The sequence below is a fragment of the Musa acuminata genome, chromosome BXJ3-4, assembly GCF_036884655.1.
Source record: "Musa acuminata AAA Group cultivar baxijiao chromosome BXJ3-4, Cavendish_Baxijiao_AAA, whole genome shotgun sequence".
NCBI classification, from domain to species: domain Eukaryota; kingdom Viridiplantae; phylum Streptophyta; class Magnoliopsida; order Zingiberales; family Musaceae; genus Musa; species Musa acuminata.
In genome coordinates, this window is record NC_088352.1 from 40,411,877 (window position 1) to 40,434,888 (window position 23,012).

General features: G+C 37.2%; 3 protein-coding genes across 5 annotated transcripts; all 3 read right to left on the reverse strand.

Moving 5' to 3' along the window:
- Positions 1–382: 382 nt before the first annotated feature.
- LOC103983166 (uncharacterized) lies at positions 383–8,041 on the reverse strand. The gene is made up of 2 exons (XM_009400353.2): positions 7,587–8,041; positions 383–639 (listed from the first exon to the last, which is right to left on the reverse strand). The coding sequence occupies exons 1-2, from the start codon at positions 7,975–7,977 to the stop codon at positions 569–571; spliced, it is 462 nt and encodes a 153-aa protein (XP_009398628.2). The 5' UTR covers positions 7,978–8,041; the 3' UTR covers positions 383–568.
- Positions 8,042–10,042: 2,001 nt separating this feature from the next.
- On the reverse strand, positions 10,043–12,006 carry LOC103983165 (uncharacterized). The gene is made up of 3 exons (XM_009400352.3): positions 11,549–12,006; positions 10,497–10,593; positions 10,043–10,298 (listed from the first exon to the last, which is right to left on the reverse strand). The coding sequence occupies exons 1-2, from the start codon at positions 11,934–11,936 to the stop codon at positions 10,523–10,525; spliced, it is 459 nt and encodes a 152-aa protein (XP_009398627.2). The 5' UTR covers positions 11,937–12,006; the 3' UTR covers positions 10,043–10,298; positions 10,497–10,522.
- Positions 12,007–12,596: 590 nt separating this feature from the next.
- Positions 12,597–20,305, reverse strand: LOC103983164 (putative clathrin assembly protein At5g57200). 3 transcript variants are annotated; one of them, XM_009400349.3, is made up of 16 exons: positions 20,056–20,305; positions 19,861–19,930; positions 19,528–19,625; positions 18,629–18,767; positions 18,406–18,533; positions 18,219–18,311; positions 18,100–18,150; positions 16,809–16,874; positions 16,651–16,716; positions 16,499–16,579; positions 15,943–16,023; positions 14,288–14,458; positions 14,127–14,202; positions 13,795–13,913; positions 12,995–13,394; positions 12,597–12,918 (listed from the first exon to the last, which is right to left on the reverse strand). In XM_009400349.3, exons 1-15 carry the CDS (start codon positions 20,134–20,136, stop codon positions 13,032–13,034), a joined length of 1,683 nt encoding a protein of 560 aa, XP_009398624.2. In that variant the 5' UTR covers positions 20,137–20,305; the 3' UTR covers positions 12,597–12,918; positions 12,995–13,031. The 3 variants fall into 3 exon arrangements, with proteins under 3 accessions (XP_009398624.2, XP_009398623.2, XP_018680070.2); XM_009400348.3 differs by having other exon boundaries at positions 12,597–13,394; XM_018824525.2 differs by lacking the exon at positions 16,499–16,579 and having other exon boundaries at positions 12,597–13,394; positions 20,056–20,304.
- Between the last annotated feature and the right edge of the window lie 2,707 nt (positions 20,306–23,012).

A 23,012-nucleotide genomic window follows, 5' to 3' on the forward strand; every position in this document is an offset into this window, starting at 1 on the left:
AGCCAGATATTGCAGAGCTGAGGTTCCTGCACTCTACTAATGCATCACATACACATCAAATCAACAAAACCTAATTGTTGGCAAAGACTGGAAATGAGGCATTGTCCGTTTTCACATGCCAATTTTATCATTTTCATTATGGAATAGATATGACCATGAGTGGATCAGATCATTATTGATCACATTATGAACAAAGTTTTACCAAAGTTTCAACATCTGAATGCCTGGGGGCAGGAAGAGAAGGTAGGACTAGTTTGCATTGGCGGACTGAAAGCCAACAGCTGCAATCTCCCTACCCATGTGTACAAGGAGATCGAATGCTTGGCATTTAAGTCGCCGTGTGAAAGAGCCAGCATATTAGTACACAGATTCAGCAATCCCGAAAACAAATTCACTAGCACTAATATTCATTAAGTTTGGGCTTAGCGATGTCAAAGATAGCACTCACATAAATTCACACTCGCAGAAGAATTCAGTTCGATTGAGTTCTATCCTGGTTTCTTTGTTCGTTGTACTCCTCGTATAAGCAACAAAAAAATAACCTCAGCGAAAGCCTGTTGGGTGACGTTCAGCTTTTTTCATCATCAGAGAACACCTTGATCCTCCCTTTGATCTTCCTTATTGGTTGCGGAGCTGTACCTGTAGTCCACAGGAGGCACAAGTAAAGGGACTTCGAAAGAAAATGAATTCGGCCAGCAAAACATATGCATATCTTGTATTTCTTTTAATTAAAATTTAACAAACAACCTAACTCTGCTGGAAACTGACCACCTTAAAAGCATAGGCAGAAACCAAACCAGCTTAACAACATGGAGACATATGCCCAGAAAGAAAATATGAAGTAATATAGTATTTTCTTCACAATATATAAAATACTAGTTTATGATATGATTAATGGATTTCTGCAGTACTTTATCTAATTTTTTCTGAGAACATCATCATGTTAAACAATGAACGTGTTGCAAGTGTGTTATGAGATCATGAAACATATACCTGAGTTTGTTAACTTTGGCTTCCATTTCATTGGCCGACTTAAGCTTCAGAGTTAGCTCATACAAGGTTAACTGGTCGATCGGAAAGCTTTGGAGGTGAGAGATGGGGCCATCGATACAGTCATGTAGATAAAAATAAATAAATGCCTGCAGAAATTACACCTGTCATAAAGGGTTATCTAAGATCCATATTTTGCAATCCAGTAAGGCTAGTATTGTGGCTGAAGTACTGGTTAGAGGTTTATTCCAACACTACTAAAAAAGTTGCAAATTTGGCATAGCTGACTTTAACCTAAAAGCTATCTACATTGTGCTCCAGGTGTTCAAGCAGATGCTTCGTCTGAAGGCACCAAACACATGACTAGCATAAGCACCCAAGTCTGGTTTTACTCTATTGTAAAAAAAAAAAATTGTGCCCAAAAATGGACCGAACTGCTTTGTAAATAGTAAAAGGGAAAATAAACAGGCCATTAAGGCATAAGTACACAGAATAAATCACTTAGTGTATCGAGAAACTAGTCATGGCGATGTAGAACAGAGTAGGGAAGAAGTAAAGAGAAAGAGAAGTGTGAGATAAGAGGAGAGAATAAGAGACTAGATAAGATATAATTCTTTTCATTCAAATCTGAAAATGCTTGATCCATTGACAAGCTCCACTATTTATAAGGGTTTAGGAGCCCTGGTATAATTAATCAAGACATTGATTCCCAAGAATAATCTCTTAAAAAATTAGTATGCTTTTTAGAAATCCAAAATGTGACTTCTAGGATACCTAAGTACTAAATGAGTGCACTTAATATAATAATGTAATTATACAAAAAGAGTATCTAGAAAGACAAAAAGATTTTTTTAAAAAATTTCAACAACTCTTAGAATTTCTGGGCCAACTAATTGATGACTTTTTGTTGATTTCTTTGCCTAGAATAAACTTTTCTAAAATCCTTTGTAAAGCTATATGACTCTCCATCATTCTTCCCTAATGAAAAAGAACTCGACCCCGAAGAATGATCTGCAAGGTACTGGTCCAATAAGTCTAGTGAAAAGTCACAAAGTTCCTTGCAACTAATCCAAGTGGTACCAAAAACTGGACGTTCAAGAAAATCGATAGATAGAGAAGGCTCAACAGTATCATGATATGGAGTTAAATCCTCCATATTGAAAACTAGACTAACAATTAGGTCGAAAGGCAAATCAAGTATATATGCATTAGATCTTAGTTTTTGAATAATGGGGAAAGGACCAATGGCTTGAAACTCTTGGCTTCTACGATATGCATTAACAGCAAGCTTGTAACTTTCATTACCTAAGGTAATTTTACATCAAATCTCGATATGCAAATCAAGAATATGTTGAGTGAAAGAGTGGACTAGTTTCGAGGCACGATAGCCAAGTAAAATAGGTGCAAGATCAATGGGGGTGCAAGGAGTATAGCCAAGGACAGTTTGAAATGAGCTTTTTCCGATGGAGTAGTTGATAGTTGATAGTGTTATTGTATGCAAATTCTATAGTAGATAAAGTTAAGTTCTAGTTTCTGAGTTTCACCCCAACTAAACAACTAAGGAGAATTTCCAAGGAACGATTAACAACCTCAGTTTGACCATTAGTTTGGGGGTGAAAGGCAAAAGAGAACTTCAATGTTGTGCCAAATTATTTTCACAAATTTTTTCAAAAGTAGCTAACAAATTTCACATCCCTATCGGACACCATGGTTAAGGGCAAGCCATGTAATTTAACCACTTCCCAAAAGAACAATTTAGCAATGTCCGAAGCGTCGTTGGTCTTATTACATACGATAAAGCGGGCCATTTTTTAAAATTGATCAACAACAACTATAATAGAGTTATGGCCACAGGTTATTTTGGGAAGTCCAAGGGCAAAATCTAAACTCGCATCTTGCCATGGTGAAGGCAAAATAAGTAATGGGGTGTATGGGCCAGTATTGTGTTTGCGAGTTTTGGCAAATTGCTAGGTTCGATACTACGACATCACCCAAGCAACATCTTGCTTTAAGGAACACTAGTAAAATTTATCCTCGACTAAGGCAATGATCTTGTCTCGACCTAGGTAACCTGCTAATCCATCGATGTGCATTTCCCCAACAAGGAAGTCACGAAAGGAGGATCGGGGAACACACAATCTAATAGATTGAAAAAGGTAACCACCCTTAAGAATGAAATCCATATGTTCACAATGGTTTCCATCTCGGACTTCTCAATATATGTGATTAAAGTCTGGATATTAGGTATACTCTTCTTTTAATTGCTCGAATCCTATGACCTTGACACTCATGGTAAATACTAGATAGGAATGTAGAAATTCTACTAAAGGGATTGACAACTTTATTTTGAATGTCAAAACAATGCTTAATTACAAAAGAGTATTCGCTGAGAAACTCAACCCACTTAGCATGTCGAGCACTTAACTTCTTTTGGGCATTTAAGTACCTTAGGGCCTGGTAGTTAGACAACAAGACAAACTCTTATGACGGAAAGTAATATTGCTAATACCTAAGACATTGCACAATTGCATAAAATTTTGCCGTAGGTAATAAGTTGACCCTCTTGACTATGAATTCCTCTTATGCATATACCAGAGGCATCACAAGAAACCTCAAAGGGTTTACTAAAGCCAGGGTGCCTAAGAATAGAAGTGGTGGTCATTTTCATTTTGATGTCAGCAAAGGCTTTGGTAGCAGCCCGGGTCCAAGAAAACTCACCTTTCTTTAGGCAATCGATGATAGGTGTCATGATAGAACCAAACCCTCTAACGGATCTCCTATAAAAAGAGACTAATCCATGGAAACTATGAATCTCAGAAAGGGTTTTAGGCTCAGGCCATTCTAAAATGACATGGATTTTTTCTGGATCAGGGGCAACACCTTGGGCAAAAATGATAAAGCTTAGGGATAGGACATGAGTTTGTATGAACTAACACTTTTTAGGATTGACATAGAGCTTAGCAACTCAAAGGGTAGTAAGAATCTATCGAAGATGTTCTAAATGATTCTCTTTGGTCGTATTAAAGATCAAAATGTCATCAAAGTATATTACAACAAATTTGCTTATGTAGGGTTGTAAAACTTGGTTTATGAAGCACATAAAAATTCTTGGGGCATTAGATAGACCAAAGGGCATGACTAGCCATTCATATATGCCATCAAGTTTTCAATGTTGTTTTCTACTCGTCACCAAGTCTAATACAAATTTGGTCGTATCCGCTTCTCAAGTTAATTTTTTAAAACCAACTAAATCCAACGAGAAGGTATAATATCTCCTCAAGTTGATGAATCAATTTTCGAAAACCAACTAGATCTAACGAGAAGGCCTAGCATCCCCTCAAGACGAGGAATCAGGAAGTGATATTTGATTGTTATTTTGTTGATCATTCGGCTATCCATACATGCCCTCCACGACCCATCTTTCTTAGGAGTTAACAAGGCAATGATAGCGCAAGGACTGAGGTAAGTCTTTAGCCAAAAGTTAAACTTGTTTGTTTAACACGACTCCATGGATAGGATGTCATAATAAATCTCATTTTGGTAATCGCCCATTTTGATTGGTATTAGGCATCTCTTAATCAAGAGTAGAATTGTTTTGTCAACCCAGGCTATTTTGAATGTGGTCGGATGTGACCCTACCTTAAGGTTTAGTCTCTTGATAGCAGATTTTGAGGCTACATTCATAGTGCTATTCCCATCAATAACTAATTTGCTAGTTCTTTCCCGCTTCAAATAAAAATATGGAAGATACTTATCCTCTTTCATTTATTGGAATCACTAGCGGTAGAGAGAACAATACGAACAACATTAACATGGGCATCTTCAATTTCTAGTTCATTTTCATCACCTGAGTAGGCTTTGGATTCAATTACTTGATCTACTTCCTCGATTTGATCTTTTGATTCTTGTTTTAAGGTAAGGGTACGTTGAGGACAATGAGAGATAATATGACCTCTAATATGGTAATAATGACACTGGATTGAAAACAACTAGTTTGAGAATGAGTAGTTGAATGAGTAGGAGGATTCTTGGTTGGGCTAGGATTGTTGCTAGTAGTGGGGATTTTTGACTTGATAGAGCCACTACTTGGGGTAGATTGGGTAATAGTTCTAGTGTTGAGAGATTGAGATGATACTTAATGAATTGGATAAAGTTTGATGTACTTCTCAAACTTACGAGCTCGTCGGGAAGCTTCCTCCATAGTGTTAGGGAAACTAAAAGAGACTTCCGTTGGATGTCAAACCTCGACCCATTAACAAATCTTCATATAGTGATAATTTAGTCCTCTTATATTTCACACCTAAGTAAAAGTTCCTCAAATTGGGTCAAATACTCTGCTACACTAGAATTCAATTGTTTAGGTTTAACAATTGTTCAACCAATTGGCTTCGAAAGTAGTTGGTAAATATTTTTCCCTAAGTTTTTGTTTCATGACTTCTCATTGAGTGATGAGAGGCTCTCGACGGTGTTCGAAACTACAATGGATATATTGTCAATATTTCCTAATGGACCCTATTAGTTTTATTTTTGCAAATCGTACATGTTCAATATCAATCATTCCATATCATTCAAAGTAGACTTCCATGCTATCTAACCAGTCAACAAACACATTTGGGTCAAACCTACCATCAAAGTCCGACACATCCACTTTAACTCTTCTAGTCATTTCCTCAAAATTGTTAGCAAACCGAACTTGTTAGCCCATTACTCGAGTTTGTGGATTTCTAGTAGGTTCTAAAAATTCATCGTTAAGGTTAAGGCTTGGTCATCAGGAATTGTTGGAGAATAGTGCCCTATAAGTAGACCTAGGATTTGTAGCTTGGGGATTAGGTAAAATTCTTTGATTTAAAGCTACGGATTATGGAGAATAGATATGTTTCCTAATCGACCCATCAACCTCCTCATTCATGGGTCGTTTTTCAAGATGTTAAAGAGTTCTTAGGCCCTAGGTAATTTAGTCACATTAACTGGTTCAACATCATGTCATGATCTGCTAGCTTGATTCTAAGGGTGTATACCTCACTCTATTGGTTTAGAGATTCATAATGATTGGTTTGGTATTCACCTCGTCGATTCATGATTCTAACACTATCGACAAATTACCTTTTGGTAATGAGGTTGTTAATTGTTGTAATGTAGAAAATAAAAACAAAGTTTCAATGGTTCTTATTTTGTTCCTCACTTTTTTTGTTTTTTGACAACCTTCGAGGGTTCAAATTTTAATGGTAGTGTAGTCATAACTAAAGGGTTGAGAGAGGGTGATAAAAAAAAAGGAGAAAACAAGGGGAGATTGATCAAAACCATAATCTAATGAAATATACGATTTTTCTTTCCAACAAAAAAAAATTATTAATAAAATTTTCAAAAATTTACCCGACACTGAGACCTATGTAGTCCATCAATTCCATAAGAATAGTCGGCCCAAAGTTCAACTCCACATGCAAGGGGTTGACGTTGGATGTGCAAGGATCCTTTAGCGTTGATCAAAGCTTTTGTTGCTAGTTGAAATCCAGTGGGATATTGGGCAGATTTCTTAATGGGCTTTGATACCACATTGATGTAGAAACAGAGCAGGAAAGTAAAGAGAAAGAGAGGGGAAGAGAAAGAAAGAGAAATATGTAATAAGGGAGGAGAGTAAGAGACTAGAGAAGATGCAACTTTTTTCATTCATACCTAAAAATGTTTAATCCATTGACAAGCTCCACTATCTATAATGTTTTGGGAGCCTTAGTACAATTAATGAAGACAGTGATTCCCACGAATAATCTCTTAGAAAATTAGTATGATTTTTAGAAATTCAAAATATGACTTTTAGGATACCTAAATAGTAAATGAGTGCGCTTAATACAAAAGGAGTCCCTATAAAGACCAAATGATTTTTTTTTTTAATTTTCAACACAATTCTTAAAATTTCTTTGATGACTTTTTGTTGATTTCTTTGCCTTGAGTCTTGACTAGATTTTTCTGAAATATTTTGTAAAGCTAAATGATTCTCCATCACATGGTTACTGATCAATGCTCGCTAACCTGTGTGATAAAGATAGCAATTAATAACAACAGAATGAACATAAACTGTAAGCACATGACATGTATATTTGTATGTGTAAGAATAATCCTCGGACTCAATCTGATTGAAACACCAAACGAATGATGTTTTCATGACAAAATTGTATGCGAGATGAGTGAACATTTCATTGCAGAATCCAAACATTTCATCACACAAAGCTGGCTTCTGATATAAATTCACACAAGTTAATTATGTAAGATGAGTTTCTTAGTAGAACAATCCAGTTTAGGAGAAAGACAAACTACATATGGTGGCAATCAAGAAACGGAATAAGAAATACATATTTTTTTTAAGCCTGATCTATACGATTGTCATATTCTCAAATTGGGGACTTGAATTGACTGATACGGTACTGATTTATGAAGAAGCGATGACATCGCCAGAAACTAAAAATCTGACGCCTTGATCACATAAATTTATAATAGTTATAGTAACATCAACTATAAATTCGAAAGCTCCCAAAAGAATATCAATATGAGGCCACAAAATATATATCAAGAACAAGTCAAAAGGATATCTGCTTCATTACCTTCCACGAAATAGGCGGAGGGAGACAAGACAGGATCGCTAGTGAACGACAAGATCTCGTCCACTGTCATCGGATTGGTGAACTTGCTGACGAGCTCAACGACACCAGGTGGGCGCCCGCGGCGCGGAACCCAGTAGGAGGAGCCAGGGATGAAGGGCAGCCAATCGGGAGCGGATCTGCGAACTATCATGGTGTGTATGGCTTCCTCGAGGCGTAGCATCCCGAAGACCTCGATCTCCGAGGAGGGATCCTCCGCCTCGATCTCCGGCTGGACGAGGTCTACCTTCTCGTCGGGACGGCCGGAGAGGCGACGAAGGCTGAAAGGGCGGGCGGCAGTAGTGAGGCTGGGCGAGGCTCCGGCTACGGTTCTGGCAGAGAGCAACCAAGCCATCGAAGGGAAGACGGGAAGACGAAGAGAGGGCGAGGAAGAACGATCGATAAGGATCAAGTAATCGGGTCGGCAGCTGGATCCGCATCCTACCCGCTTTAGTACCGGGTCAATGCGGATCCGAGTTGGATGGTGAAGGTTATGCTTGCATGGTATGCGGATTTATAATGGATCCGAAATATCAAAACGATACGGTCATCAGGAAAAAAGTGTGCAGAACTTACTTAAAGAAGAAATGAGGACCGTTGGCAATAAGAAGAATGTTTCCTTCCCATTTGTCTTCGGGTGTAATTTTGTCCTAAAACTCTGGCCCATAGACATTTTTCTCCTGAATTTATCGGCTATATAATTAAGAAAATCGAAAAGTTGATGCTTATAGCAGATTGAAAAGTTACGCCTAGTTGAGAAAATTGGTCATTGATAGAATGGACATATGATCCTCGCGAGGTATTGAGATGTTTGACATTTTTTAAATGTCACTACGAGGTCAATCCAGTTTTGTGCCATTCCAAGATCCATTTATGTTTTGTGTCACATATGTGAAAATGACTAATCCGGGTAGTTTGCCCATGAAGCGATTCGTTTGAGTGAAATCCTTCTACTGCACTGTTTGCAAAGTAAAACAAATGTAATCAGTTTGCAACAAGCGAATAAACAAACATTCAGTCCCAAAGTCTAGCTTTGCAAAGCATAACAAATGTAATTGGGTTTGTCTCAAGAATCCTTCTGCTGAGTTTTTTTTTTGGTTTGCTGGATCAGATGAGAATGATGGTGTTTTAGTTCATTTTTCCTCCTACAATTAAAGTTTATTTTTTCTTTTGAAAAAAGAATTTGGTCATCCAAGCTTCTTAAGGAAGTAGCTAAGGTCATTCTAACACTTCAAATCCAATATCTCACAGGGATTCAACTTCCATCCATGCAAAATTGTGTTTTTTGGCATGGCGCCAAAGAGCCTACGGTCGGTTAAGAGGTGTTTCGACATGCTGATAAATGATAAATTTTTACGTGAGGAATAGCAAACATCGAAGAATATTAAAACATTGTCACTATGAAGGCTTGACAACTTTACTCGATTATCCTTGTGGTACACACTTTTGTCTCCAAATTCCAAAGGTTGGCAAGTCACGCTCCATCAATATTTGGCGTCATCACAACACATGAAAATGATCCAAACAAAAAACCTACACGACCATCATGAAAATGACAAGCGAGCAGAGGGCCTCAAGTGACAATCCTACTATTTGAGAGCCTCGTCACGTGCCACTCGAAGAGCCGAGGTACTAAGATGGCTAATGTTTCGTGTGGCACGCCGCAACCCTTATGATAACATATAAAATAACAAAAAAAAGCCCAATTTTACCCATAATGCAAAGAGATCTCTCTCTCTCTCTATGATGTCCTACTATTGAAATGCCCATCATGCTATTTGTCGCCCAGGGGTTCAAGGGTGCGATGACAATCAATGTTTTTGCAACTATAACAGGCAAAAATGACTCAAAACTATGGTTGCTTCTCTTCCTAATTTGAAACTGCTGTCGTCCACTCGTCAGACCAATCGACTGTTAAGGTTTTGAAGCACCAAATATTTCGTCAATTCCTCTTCTCTTCCCCAAAAATTGCTGCATCAGACAATAATTACTACGAAGCCATTACATCACCAAATATTAACTTCATTTATCTTCTTCATCCTTTTTGCCCCATAAACTGCTATTAGAGCTCAAGGCATCACAAAAGGATCTATTCAAAAAAAGAAGCTTCAAATTTTAAGTTGGAACATAACAGAGAATGACTGCGGTTACCTTCCAATGTTAATATTAATGGCTCTACCAATTCAACTGATCAGTTACTCTCCACATAATAACCGACTTCACCTATTCCTAAAACCAAAGAGAGCAAACCACAAAGTTGAAGGAAGGTGGCAAAGTTTACCTTGGAGGATTTCGATGTCGTGGTGAGAAGATCTGAATGGTTCTGAGCCAGATATTGCAGAGCTGAGGTTCCTGCACTCTACTAATGCATCACCTAAACATCAAATCAACAAAGCCTAATTGTTGGCAAAGACTGGAAATGAGGCATTGTCCGTGGTCACATGCCAATTTTATCATTTTCATTATGGAATAGATATGAATATAAGTGGATTAGATCATTATTGATCACATTATGAACAAAGTTTTACCAAAGTTGCAACATCTGAATGCCTGGGGGCAGGAAGAGAAGGTAGGACTAGTTTGCATTGGTGAACTGAAAGCCAACAGCTGCAATCTCCCTTCCCATGTGTACAAGGAGCTGAAATGCTTGGCATTTAAGTCGCAGCATGAAAGAGCCTGCATATTAATACACAGATTCACCAATTCCGATAACAAATTCACTAGCACTGACATTCATTAAGTTTGGGCTGAACAATGTCAAAGATGACACTCACATAAATTCACACACGCAGAAGAATTAAGTTTGATTGATTTCTATCCTGGTTTCTTTGTTCATTGTACTCCCCAAACAAGTAGAAGCAACAAAACACTAACCTCAATGGCAACCTGTTGGGCGACGTTTAGCGTTCTTCATCATCAGAGTGCACCTTGGTCCTCCCTTTGCTCTTCTTCATTGGTTGCAGAGGTGTACCTGTAGTCCATAGGAGGCACATGAGTGAAGGGACTTTGAAAGAAAAATGAGTTCCACCGGCAAAACAGATGCATATCTTTTTTTTTTAATTAAAATTTAACAAACAACCTAACTCTGCTGGAAACTGACCACCTTAAAAGCATTGGCAGAAACCAAACCAGCTTAACAACATGGAGATATATGCCCAGAAAGAAAATATGAAGTAATATAGTATTTTCTTCACAATATATAAAATAGTAATTTATGATATGATTAATGAATTTCCGCAATACTTTATCTACGTTTTGCCGAGAACATCATCATCTTAAACAATGAAGGAATTGCAAGTGTGTTATGAAATCATGAAACATATGCCTCAATTTGTTAACTTTGGCTTCCATTTCATTGGCCAACTTTAGTTTCAGAGTTAGCTCATACAAGGTTAACTGGTCGATCGGCAAGCTTTGGAGATGAGAGATGGGGCCATCGGACAAATAGTCATGTAGATAAAAATAAATAAATGCCTGCAGTAATTACACCTGTCATAAAGGGTTATCTAAGATCCACGTTTTGCAATACAGTAAGGCCGGTATCGTGGCTTAAGTACTAGTTAGAGGTTTATTCCAACACTACTAAAAAAGTTCCAATTTGGCATAGCTGAGTTTAACCTTAATGCTATCTACATTGAGCTCCAGTTGTTCAAGCAGATGCTTTGTCTAAGAGCACCAAACACATGACTAGCATAAGCACCCAAGTCTGGTTTTACTCTATTGTTTAAAAAAAAATTGTATGCACAAAAATGGACTGAACTGCTTTGTAAATAGTAACATCAACTAAAAATCTGATGCCTTGATCACATAAATTTTTATTAGTTATAGTAACATCAACTATAAATTCGAAAGCTCCCAAAAGAATATGAATATGAGGCCACAAAATATGTATCAATTACAAGTCAAAAGGTTATCTGCTTCATTACCTTTCACAAAATAGGAGGAGGAAGGCCAGCCACGATCCGTGGTGAACGACATGATCTCGTCCTCTGTCATCGGATACGTGAGCCTGTGGACGAGATCGATGACACCATGAGGGCGCCTGCGGGGCGGAACCCAGTAGGAGGAGCCAGGGATGAAGGGCAGCCAATCGGGAGCGGATCTGCGAACTATGATGGCGTATATGGCTTCCTCGAGGCGTCGCATCCCGAGGACCTCGATCTCCGAGTAGGGATCCTCTGCCTGGATCTCCTGCTCGAAGAGCTCTACCTTCTCGGGACGGCCGGAGAGGAGACGGAAGCTGAAAAGGCGGGCGGCAGTAGTGAGGCTGGGCGAGGCTCCGGCTACGGTCCTGGCAAAGATCAATCGAGCCATCGAAGGGGAGACGGGAGGAGGAAGAGAGGAAGGGGGAGAACAATTGAGAAGCAACGATTAGGATCGAGCATGCGCGTCCGGTCCGCTCAAGTCATGGGGTAGGCAGCTGGATCCGCATCCTACCCGCTGTAGTACCGGGTCAGTGCGGATCCGGGTTGGATAGAGAAGATTAAGTTTGCATGCGGATTTATCATGGATCCGAAATATCAAAATCATAAGTTCATCTAAAACACAGGAAAAACGTGTGAAGAACGTACGTAAATAAGAAATGAAAAATAAAATATTTAAATTAATAGAAAATAATAGTACAAATCTGAATTAATTGAAAGTAATATAAAACTTCATCAAGAAACGTTATAATTAATGCAATCAATTTATTAAAAATTATATACTTTTTTTAACGATTAAGTAAAATATGCAAGTCAAATTCAAGACCAAGCATCCTGAATCATCTTAAATCGACTTCTAATACAACGAAAAATATACATCGAATATGATCCGAATCAAATGCATGTCTCCCTGTCATGCATAATGTTTTTAGAAACGAATACGGACTAGGTCTAATCTGAGATCTATATAGTACGTATGTGGCCATGAATTGGATTTGGATCGAATTGAATAAGGTTGAGGAATGAGAGATGATCCGAACAATAGCTTCACTTGCAACCAAATATCTGTGAATTGGCGTGTTTGGTTCGTTAGTGTCCAAACCTTCTTGCATATCAGATTACATCGTAAAGAGAAATATCAATGTCAGAATGCTCTGTTGCTACCGCCAGGGGTTAAACACACAGGATGATAATAAGGGATTGTTACAAATGGATCAGTTTAATGTAGAAAGACGCTTTACCAAAAGAACTCGAAATTGTGTGTAGGTTGTGTTCATGCTTGGTCGGCCGAACTATCTCCAGCGAGATGAGATGGATAAGCATGGCAGGGGCACTCCATCTTTGAGCAGGGCCTGCACAAATGAAGCCTCGTCCTGCCGTAGAAGAACATACCGGTCGTTCGGTCGAACTCATGCTTGGTGACGTAGTTAACAGTACAAGAAAGCTGACCGTGATAGGAGATTGGATCGTGCTTCGAATAAGGGCCTCAGTGTAGATATTGATTGCCTTGTGGGGTTGCGCCCGGTGAAAAGCCAACGAACAGGTCACCGAAGGGATTGGCAGAGCCCTTCTGCTGCGGCGAAGGGTATTGAGGTTGATAAAACTGCTGCTGCTGTTGTGGTGAGCAATACTGTTGCTGCAGCTGCTGCTGGTAATATTGCTGCTGCTGTTGTACCATCAGAGCCATCTGCACGCTTGGTGGAGGCGCGATGCTGTTCGACATGGCGAAGGGATCTCTAAGATCGAAAGGATTGGCGTCCAGCCCGCCGCTGTCAGCCGAAGCCATTTGTTGTCTCCTGGCAGAGTCTTCGTAGAGGCTGTCGAGCAAGAGCATGTCAAATCCACCAGCCTGCACCGCAACCATGAAATGGAGATGAACTAGAAAGAACAGGTAGATTATTCTAAAGCTGTGCATCGATCAACGCTGAAGAAGGAAAGAACAGGTAGATTATTGGCTTTTAGTTTTGCTGCTCATAGAGTATAACCAATACTTAAAAATTAATGTAAATAAAGGCAAACAAGATCTTGATCTGAATGTATGAGATTTTCTGTGAGCAAATAGTCAGATTGTATTTCGTTTTCCAAGCTTCCTATCAACTTAAATACGAAATGACCCAAATTACACATTGAACGATATCAAGCATATTGATCTTTGTAGTGAAACAGAAATAGCATTTACAAAATGATGATTTATGAGGTTCGAGTGACATAAATAAATATTATAGAAAGGAAATAAATAACAAATATACCAGTTTGCTTTCAACCAAGTGGCTGGTGTTGCTGCTGGGAGCAGTTACCAATGCTAATTCCCAACCAGAAGAATCGGTTCCAAGCAAGTCACCAGTTGTTGAAGGTTTTGTATTATCCCCTGGAAATTTAAAATTTTATTATACTTGCTTGCAATGATTTCATGGATTTAACAATAATATAATGATAAATTTATGTGATCTTGAAAAGTATTCTTGTACAAGATACAGAAATACAGCAGCATATTCTCCTGTGCTCATGAAAAATATATTGACTGTGGAGAAGTGGATATTTAATCTAAAAAACAAGAAAATGAAAAGGAAAACTAGGTTACCTGGTGAAATGATGGCTAGAGCCAATGCATTGTTTTCCTCAAGTTCCGCAGCAGCAGGATTTATTTCATTCAAACCCTGCATAATGATATAAAGATAGATATCATTCCTTTAAAGCAGACCCTTCACGAAATAAATATACAAAAGGATACACATGGGTTACCAATAAGTCTCCTGTAGTAGCAGGCTGAGATTCAACCTCCGTGACAGGTTCAGATTCTGGTGGTTGTTCCCCTGCAGGTGGCTGTTCCTCCTCTTCCTCATCTGGTTTTTTATTCTCCGGAGAAGGGGCTTCATCTTGATTGTATGATGGTGGGTTACTATCTTCATATTCCTGGTTCAAACAAGTTTCACGTAAGCAAATTTATTTGAAGTCGCTGATGAACACAAGTAGGAAGCTAATGTATGGTAGAGTATTGTCATTAGCAAGTGTAGAGTATGTTGGAGAACATTCATCCTCATAACTCCTTCAAGAAATGAAATTTATGACGGGTCTTAAAGTGTGATTGTGAATTGAGAGCTCTGTGATATATTAGACAGTATTCGAATGGACTCGATATCAGAAGCTTAGCACAAATTCCCAGGTAACTCAATATCATCCTAGCACAGTACTTAGGTAAGGACTCATAACCTGCGTTGGTACCAATGATAAAGTATTGGTTAAATTATCATCAATTCCAACTTAAACCAGTAGGAAAGGACCCAATCTAATTCTTAACAAAACAACAGAAGTGATTTGGCTCATTGTATCCAGATATACTGCAATTCAATTGCATGGCAAAAGCTTCATCAGAGACTTCCATGTATTAGTTTTAGTTCATCTGATTGGGTTGATTTGCGAACCTGTATTCCTCGGACTCATCAGTTCTTTTTCGTTGGTTGATCTTGATTTTGGTTTCTTGCTTGACTTTTTACCAGTTCAGCTGGATCCCTTCTTTCTTCCTTCTAACATCTAGTAAATGGAAGTTGGTGGTTTAATTTCTACACTTTTTTGGAAAAAAACCATTGAAGACATCTACTACAATTCATCGAGCAACTTCTAAATATAAAAAAACACCGCAGCTTAACGTTGTTGCTCCAAATAAAAAGAACAGTTCAAATTGTTCACTATGCAAATATGTAAAACAATGCTTCAAGATTCAACCGTGATGAAGCCACAATCTGGCCTTACCAAGTTTTACGACTATGTGTCATATCTTATGTGTGTTTTCAATGGCAAGCTAGGCAAAGATATAGCTCTGCATTTGAATTTCAGCAATTAAGCTTCATTATTATCCACCTTTACCAATTGGTGCATGCTGAGCTATGACATAAATTGGGATATCCAAGTTCTCGGATACGGTGAGCAAGGAATATTATCTTCTTGATGACACATTTACAGATTTATCAAACAACAAATATAAAATGACAAAGGAAAACTAAAATCAAACAAAATGTAACCCATAAAGGGAAAGAAAAAGAAGAATCATGATTGTAATGGTAAAAGATCATTTAGTGAGTGGACAAAAATCTATTACAATAGTATACAAAGTATCCATTGCATCACAACAATTGATTAAATAATCCTTCCTCCTGGACACTCGCATGCTTAACAACCAATATTCTTATGAACAAAAGACCAAAAGTTCCCAGTCAGAAACTTATTTATCACCAATCCAATTATTACTGTAGCAAATAGGTGGAGGGCTTCTTTACTGCATGCAACAGAATTTAGGAAAAAACCAATTGAAACTACTTATACAGGACTAAGCTCTTAGCAATCTAGAAAAAGAAACAATATAAGCAAATATTTGCACCTGAAAACTTAATTACACTCACCAGATTCTTACTTGAAACAGAACTAATCCCAGGTGCTTCTTTGATGTATTCTTCCATTGTTGCAAGAAACGAAGCAGGTGACTGAGAAAATATACATAAAAAGCATCAATAGTAGGAAAGTTGCCATGTAACTAAAGAGTATATTCAGTCAACAAATTTCAGAGATGCCTCAAGAGGAATGTGGGAGCAAGTTTATTCTTTCACATCAACTTGATAGTGTTAAATTAGTCATTGCCAATACCCTCTAGACGTAAGCCAATAGTTGAGACAAGGTTTAATAATTTATAATACACCCTCTCATACATGGACTGGCAGAGTAGCTTGAGTCCAACTCTTGGAACACGGATTAGATGGGGACAAAATTTTCACTCATTTATATGTTTAAGCTCACATATGAGAAAGGTTTTAACATTTTTTATATTCTAGATAGACATAGCTCAACTAAATGATGAACCAAATTAGATGTTAAAAGCTAAATAGTTCAGTCAGGTTAGTTTAGTTGGTAAAAAGATAAGGTATTCATACTAGCCTAAACCTAAAATAGATAAAACAGAACTTGTCTCAGGGTTGGGAAGGGAAATCTCCTGGCAAGTTCCAAATGTTTGCAAACTTCATAAAACTCAGAAAGAGCTTCTGCCTGAAGAGAATGAGGGGGCAGAATTAGTTGTCAATAGCAGAAAAATGAGACCTTGTAAGAACAATATATACCTGTCGTCCGGCTCTTTTGTAGATTTCAAGGGCCTTGATTGCATCACATTTTGGCATCTCAAAGAACTGCATTAGATCCAACGGTAAACTAATCTGGAGTTGCTAAATTCCCTTTTTTTATCAAGAAACGCAAAATCTTACTATCAAAACGAAAGTACCATGTCCATGAGATTGATGATCCCATCATTGATTGCACAATAGATTTTGAAGCTCTCTTTCAAAACCTAGTCGATAAAACAGGAAAGTATCAGCTGCATGTTTATACTGGGGGAACCTTTTTGTTTGTTCTATAAGATTACCCTACTTAATTCTATCTGTTTTGGTGGATCCCATGGCATAATTGGCAGTATCTACTTTGGAAATCTCTAAAATGAAAAGGTCTTGTGGTGGTTAACAAAGAACATAATCGATCAATGTTACTTGGTATGGCCAAACAGATTAAGCTGGATAACTTTATTTTGAAACAAAGCTGGCACATGCAGAGTTTCTCAATGTCCTTTCTCTCATGGATGAGCAGAGACAAAGGCCCAGGTCAACAACAATAAACTTAAAGCCCACCCATTACAAGGAGATCCTTCACTGATATTTAAAAGAATCAAAGTTCCCACCGCATGCACCAGAAAGGTGCATGACGTGTCACTCAATAATGGTTCGAAGAATGCTTCGATAGCAGAGTCAAGATAAAGAATTAACTTCATAAACATGATCTGTGTAGAACAATAGGTTGGTTGACTAACAAAATTTAATGAATTGATACATTCTTTTAAAGTAATAAACAATTAACAGCTTGATCTCTGCTAAATGGGTGCAAACATTATTAAGAAAGCTTATGATAGTGCTCACGCATCAAAAAGGATGTCAACATGGTTTCCAGGAGATTTTGGTTATATAACTAGACTCAAGTCTTTGATATTCGATTGATAATTTATATACAGTCATTATTACTAGATAATCATGAAAATCTTCATTTAAACAAATGCAAGAACAAACTTTAAAAGGTGATAAGCATGATCAAAGATAATAATAACAAGAAAAATGACAACTAAATAGAATCGTCATGAATCTTCTAACTAGCCAAGGTGACACAATTGCCAACTTCAGAATTTATCATTATAAGGAAACTTATAAGAGAGACCTCTCAAGTATTATTTTGAATCTTCAGTTGAGTTTGAAGACTTCATTACTAACCACATATTAAGATCCTACATTACTATGACCTAGTAATTTGTTTTAACATCATATTCAAATCAGGAAGCTAATCCTTACATAAATTAGAGCAGATATATGATCAAATAAATGTCATATTGACTCAAGAAATCAGATGAGTAGAGATCAGCATAAAATAGCACTAGACTAGAACAAGAAACAAAAAATTTCAGTTACTAAACTTAAAAAAGAAATTTATAGAAAAAATCATGAACAAAGGAATAAAAAAGACCAAAAGCATACCAGAGCCAGAGCATATTGAATAAGAAAGTTTCCAAATGCTGCTCCTTCCGGCTAGAACATTTGAGTTATATTTAGTGATACCGGAAGAGTAAATAATGGACAATAGAAGTTACAGGCACCTGGCAACCAATAAGTCGGAACATAAGCTGTTGCAAAGCGGGCAACTGTTCGAGCAGATCCGGACAGCATAAACTTCTGGTTCGACTATGCCACTGGAAATTTGCAAAGAAAACAAGAAAACACACATGATACAAGAAAATAAATTTGTGATCCTTCAATCTGTAACAATGAGAAAAGTCGAACTACCTTGGCAGACTCCTGTGGAGACTTCATCTGACGTTCTGTTTCAATATCATATTTTAAGATCCTAAAGCACTTGAGCCGCTCCTCTAGGTAGAGTGCATATGTTCTTACCCAGGCAGAACAGTCCCAAGCTACATGACGCAAAATCTTGACATTATAAATAGACTGAAATTTTCCTACTTAGCCTGGAACTTGGCATTCCAAAAGGATGAAGAAAGAATCCAACCTAGAGAACCCAAATCATCCTTGAAGTTCGATATCTGTAGAATACTTCCTCGGTGAGAGCAACTCAACAGCTCCTCTCGGAATGTAGGATCACCCTCTCTCAATGTTCTGTGGATAACTATTAATGTTTTTACAGCAACCTGTGAAATTTTGTCAAGGTTTATTCGTGTTTTGGAGTACAAAATTATAAACATGTGCTGATACCAATTTTGAAAACCTCAAGCATTCAAGATTAAAGTTGGATGGGGAATATTCCCATATTCATTTCCTGAAGAAAAAATAAACAAGATGATTTGTTTAAAATGTTGTTGTTATATTGCTACAACTAAATTACAGTAAAATATCATGACAAATAGCAGGACAAGTTACTTAAATTAAACTTCCTTGACCAGTATTATCTAAACTTCATCTCTCATTTTTATCATCCAACACTTTGTGCACCACCAATATGACAGATTCAGCTTGTGGACAATCAGAAATGTCAACTGTAGCTTCCATTGTTGTTTAATAACTAAGTCGATCTAGACTGGAAATTCAAGGGTCCAATGGCGGCCCATTTGTGTAAACCAGCAGTTGGCAACATCTCTTTAACCACATAGTTATCAGCAGTTTTATCTCATGCATTAATGTTTACCATGAAGCACATTTAACGAATGTAAAAGATGTTACACAATGTACACAACAGAGATGCTACCATTGGAGTGGAAAGTCAAAAGGAAAGAAGAACTACCAACAGGATTTTTTGAATTAGAGAAAGCTAGCCTGGTCAAATTCAAAGTGAAACTACTGCAAATTTGTAATAAGATGACAGAGTCAGTGTACAAGCTATTATTACTTCAGAGTTTAGGCATAGACTAAGATTGTAACTGAGATGTTCTAAAGGATCTGGATTATACAAACCGTCCAATTACGTGTCTTGGACAATCTTCTGCCAAGCGCATATATGCAGTAAGTTACGTCTGCTCGTGGCCGAGTTGCAGCTGTAGCAACAAATATCCCTGGAACATGAAACAAGGCTCAACGTACATGATGCTCAATCTAAACACTTAAAGAGAATGATCAATTCAACATAGAATCATCCTTTTCTTCCATGTTAAAAAAAGACTTGAATCTCGAATTCCATCTTTATCAGACTGTTCACACAACCGACCAAATCTCCCAAATCTCTTCACCGAAATAAACATGTAAATTTCCCAGAACCTAAACTGGAACACCGGAACCAAATCCACTCACTTCTCACATGCCGTTCCTTCGGTGGGCATTCCACATGGTTCGTCGCCTTCACTATCGCAACGTCCAATTCCTTGCATCAAATCAATCAAGGAAGAAAAGGAAGAAACACGATTTAGATAGAGAGAGGATCATCTGATCACCTCGATTTATAGATCGAATCGAAAGGAAAATCTCAATTGAGGTAAGGTTTCGGACCTTGAATTCGCTGTTGACCTTGGCGAGGCCGACCATGGTGGAATCCTTGAGAGCTCCATAGGCCTTCCGCCATGTCCCCATCCACCCTGCCCTGACCTCCAATCCTCCCTATTCCCACCTTGTCTCTCCCCCGAAGGAGGATTGAGAGATAGAGTCGATGTCCCACGCAGTCAAAACCGCGATTCTTTATACCAGCCGCCATCATCGGGACTCCCCTTCTTCCTCCATCCCTCCTCCAAACTCGCCGTTGGGTTCTATAACGAGAGAGTTGATATACATCCTTCTCCTTTTCGCTATTTATGCTCCGGCCTTTCCCCTCCTATTCTGCGTAGAGTTTTACACGTCTTTGCTAAAATGGGGTAAGCTTAGTACGAGGAATCGAGGCCGTTGCGACGGAAACACCCCCGCGATTCACCATCATGGAGTCCTGTTTAAATCCGACGGTCGAGATTCTCTCTATCTATGGAACCGCGGGTCCCACAAACCTTTTTCTAAGGGGTTATCGATTACTATGCGGGAAAAAAAAGGAAGCTGATTAATATTTATTTTATTATTTTTTAAGGTTAAGGTTGATTTTAGGTATTGTGATTTTTTTATGCCTACTTAAATCTTTATTATTTACTCATATCTAAAATAACTTTTATATTTTAAAAATAACATATAAATCGTTCTCGTCAAGTCTCAGTTAATATATATTAGAGTCTCATGACTCATAATAAATTATTAATATAATAATATATATAATTTAAATTTAAAAAAAAATTATTTTATCCCTTGTGATTTTGGTCATGGGCCACTTAAGTTTTTATAATTTTATTTATATCTAAAATAATTATTATATATATTTTTTAAATATAACATATAAGTTCCTCCCGTCAAATTTGGGTTGACAGATGTTAAAATCTAATTACGTGACATGCTTATTTATAATAAATTATTTAATATAAAAAATTATATATAATTTAAGTTTTTAAAAAATATATATTTTTTCGAGGAAGAATAAACGACGAAGATCGTTGTAACGAACGAAGGCAGAGAGGCAAAGGTAGGAGAGGGTAGAGATGAGGGAGAGCTGTACCACCACGTCATATATGCGATGGGTGAGGGCACATGAGATGATGAAATGAGAGGCAACATGGACGAAGACGCTTAGGAAAAGGAAAAGGGATCAAGAGACCATTGCATACTTAACGTCGGACTGGTCAATGCACATCCTCGTAAGACAAAATCGAAAGCTCTTGAGCTTGTCGTCGACATGGGAGATACCGCGGACGTGTGACACCTTGCTAGGCAGCAATGAACCGATGCTGTTACTAGTTGTCACTTATGCGATGTTGCCTCCTCCTGCTATTGATGGTGGTCTCAATTTTTTTTAAAATTAAATTATATATTTTTATTATATTAATAGTTTTATTATGAGTTGACATAGCACATAAGAAGCAGATTCTAACATCTGTCAACTCAGATTTGACGAAAAGGACTTATATATTACGTTTTTAAAAATATAATGATTATTTTATATACAAACAAAACTATAAGGACTTAAGTGATTTATGATGAAAATCACAATAGCTAAAATGAACATTCTTTTTTTACTTAAAATATATATTATTATATTAATAATTTATTATAAGTCGCTCTAACATTTATTAACTTAGACTTGATGGGAGATACTTATATGCTATATTTTTAAAAATATATAAGTTATCTTAGACATGAGTAAACCATAAGAAATTAAATGGTCTATAGCTAAAATCACATTAGTTAAAATGAACCCTTAACTTTTTTTTTTTATATATCACCCATATAAGAAAAGAAAAAAAAAGTATAAACTATAAATTTCATTATATTTAAATAATATGTAAATTTTAATTCAATAAATCAAGGTTTGAGATTTAGAAAAGGACATTAACTCTTAAAAATCTCAAGTTTTCGACTTTTATATATGAGTTTTTATTTAAAAATTTACCTATTATCAACATTTTTTAAATATTATTTTTACCCCTACATTGGTTCACATCAACGTTGCTACCTTTCACGCTCCTCTTTCTCCTTTGACGTTATTGTCACTCCACTCCTAAGCTTCCTTTCTTCCTCTGCCATTCGTTGAAGTTGACTCTTGCCTTCTACATCGCTTGTTGTCTCTATTTTTTTAATTTTTCCTCTACTGATATCTTGACTACTCTCTTAAGAATGACCCATTTGCCGACTTTAGCTTCCTTGACATCCCCTACCTTTTCTTTCATCGACGTGTTGATCCCATTGTCACTTTTGACTTGTTTAATATTCTCACCCCCTTCCTCTTCTTTCACGATGGTAAAATTTTCACTAAGAATTATTATTTCTAATATCAGATCTATTTTTAATGATTTTGATCAGATTGATATGTACCTGTCGATAGTGTCCAATATGTTAATACACTAATAAATATTGGTATTTTGAGTAAAAATAAAATGAGACTAGAAAGAGAATGAGAGATGGTAGGAATGAATAAGGAGGAGAAAGAAAGAAGAAGAGGAAGAAGAGGAAAAGAAGGAAGAAACATGAAGAGGGAGGAGAAAGAAAGAGAAAGGGAAGGAATAAAAATAATGGCATACAACAATTGTGTGGCAAGGTTGTGGGGGAAGATGTAGATAGCTATGGCGGTGTGCACGAGGGAGGTGTGCAATTGTAAATGTCAGGTGTTGCATGACAATGCGGACCAAATCATGGTCTGCATATTACTTTATGTCCGAACTAATATATACTCGCTATTTCATATCATCTTAGGTGTAACATCAATCCTTGACTTTCATTAGACAAAAAGATTCTTCATCACTTTCAATTCTCATTGTCACAGGCATAAATGAATATCTTTATATTTATTTTTTGAATCATATGGTATGAGGCTTTTATAGATAAATCACTTATTAAAAAAAATGAACTAGTGTGTAAAACAATTACTAGCGGATATATAT

Bases quoted from the DNA above. Each gene is read 5' to 3' on its own strand.
- LOC103983166 (XM_009400353.2), bottom strand. From the start codon at position 7,977: ATGGCTTGGTTGCTCTCTGCCAGAACCGTAGCCGGAGCCTCGCCCAGC. The intron at 640-7,586 runs GTAATGAAGCAG...TGTGGACTACAG, and splicing joins CTCCGCCTATTTCGTGGAAG to GTACAGCTCCGCAACCAATA.
- LOC103983165 (XM_009400352.3), bottom strand. From the start codon at position 11,936: ATGGCTCGATTGATCTTTGCCAGGACCGTAGCCGGAGCCTCGCCCAGC. The intron at 10,594-11,548 runs GTAATGAAGCAG...TATGGACTACAG, and splicing joins CTCCTCCTATTTTGTGAAAG to GTACACCTCTGCAACCAATG.
- LOC103983164 (XM_009400349.3), bottom strand. From the start codon at position 20,136: ATGGGGACATGGCGGAAGGCCTATGGAGCTCTCAAGGATTCCACCATG. The intron at 19,626-19,860 runs GTGAGTGGATTT...TTCATGTTCCAG, and splicing joins GAAGGAACGGCATGTGAGAA to GGATATTTGTTGCTACAGCT. The intron at 13,395-13,794 runs GTATATTTGTTA...GTTGCGGTGCAG, and splicing joins ACTTGGTTGAAAGCAAACTG to GCTGGTGGATTTGACATGCT.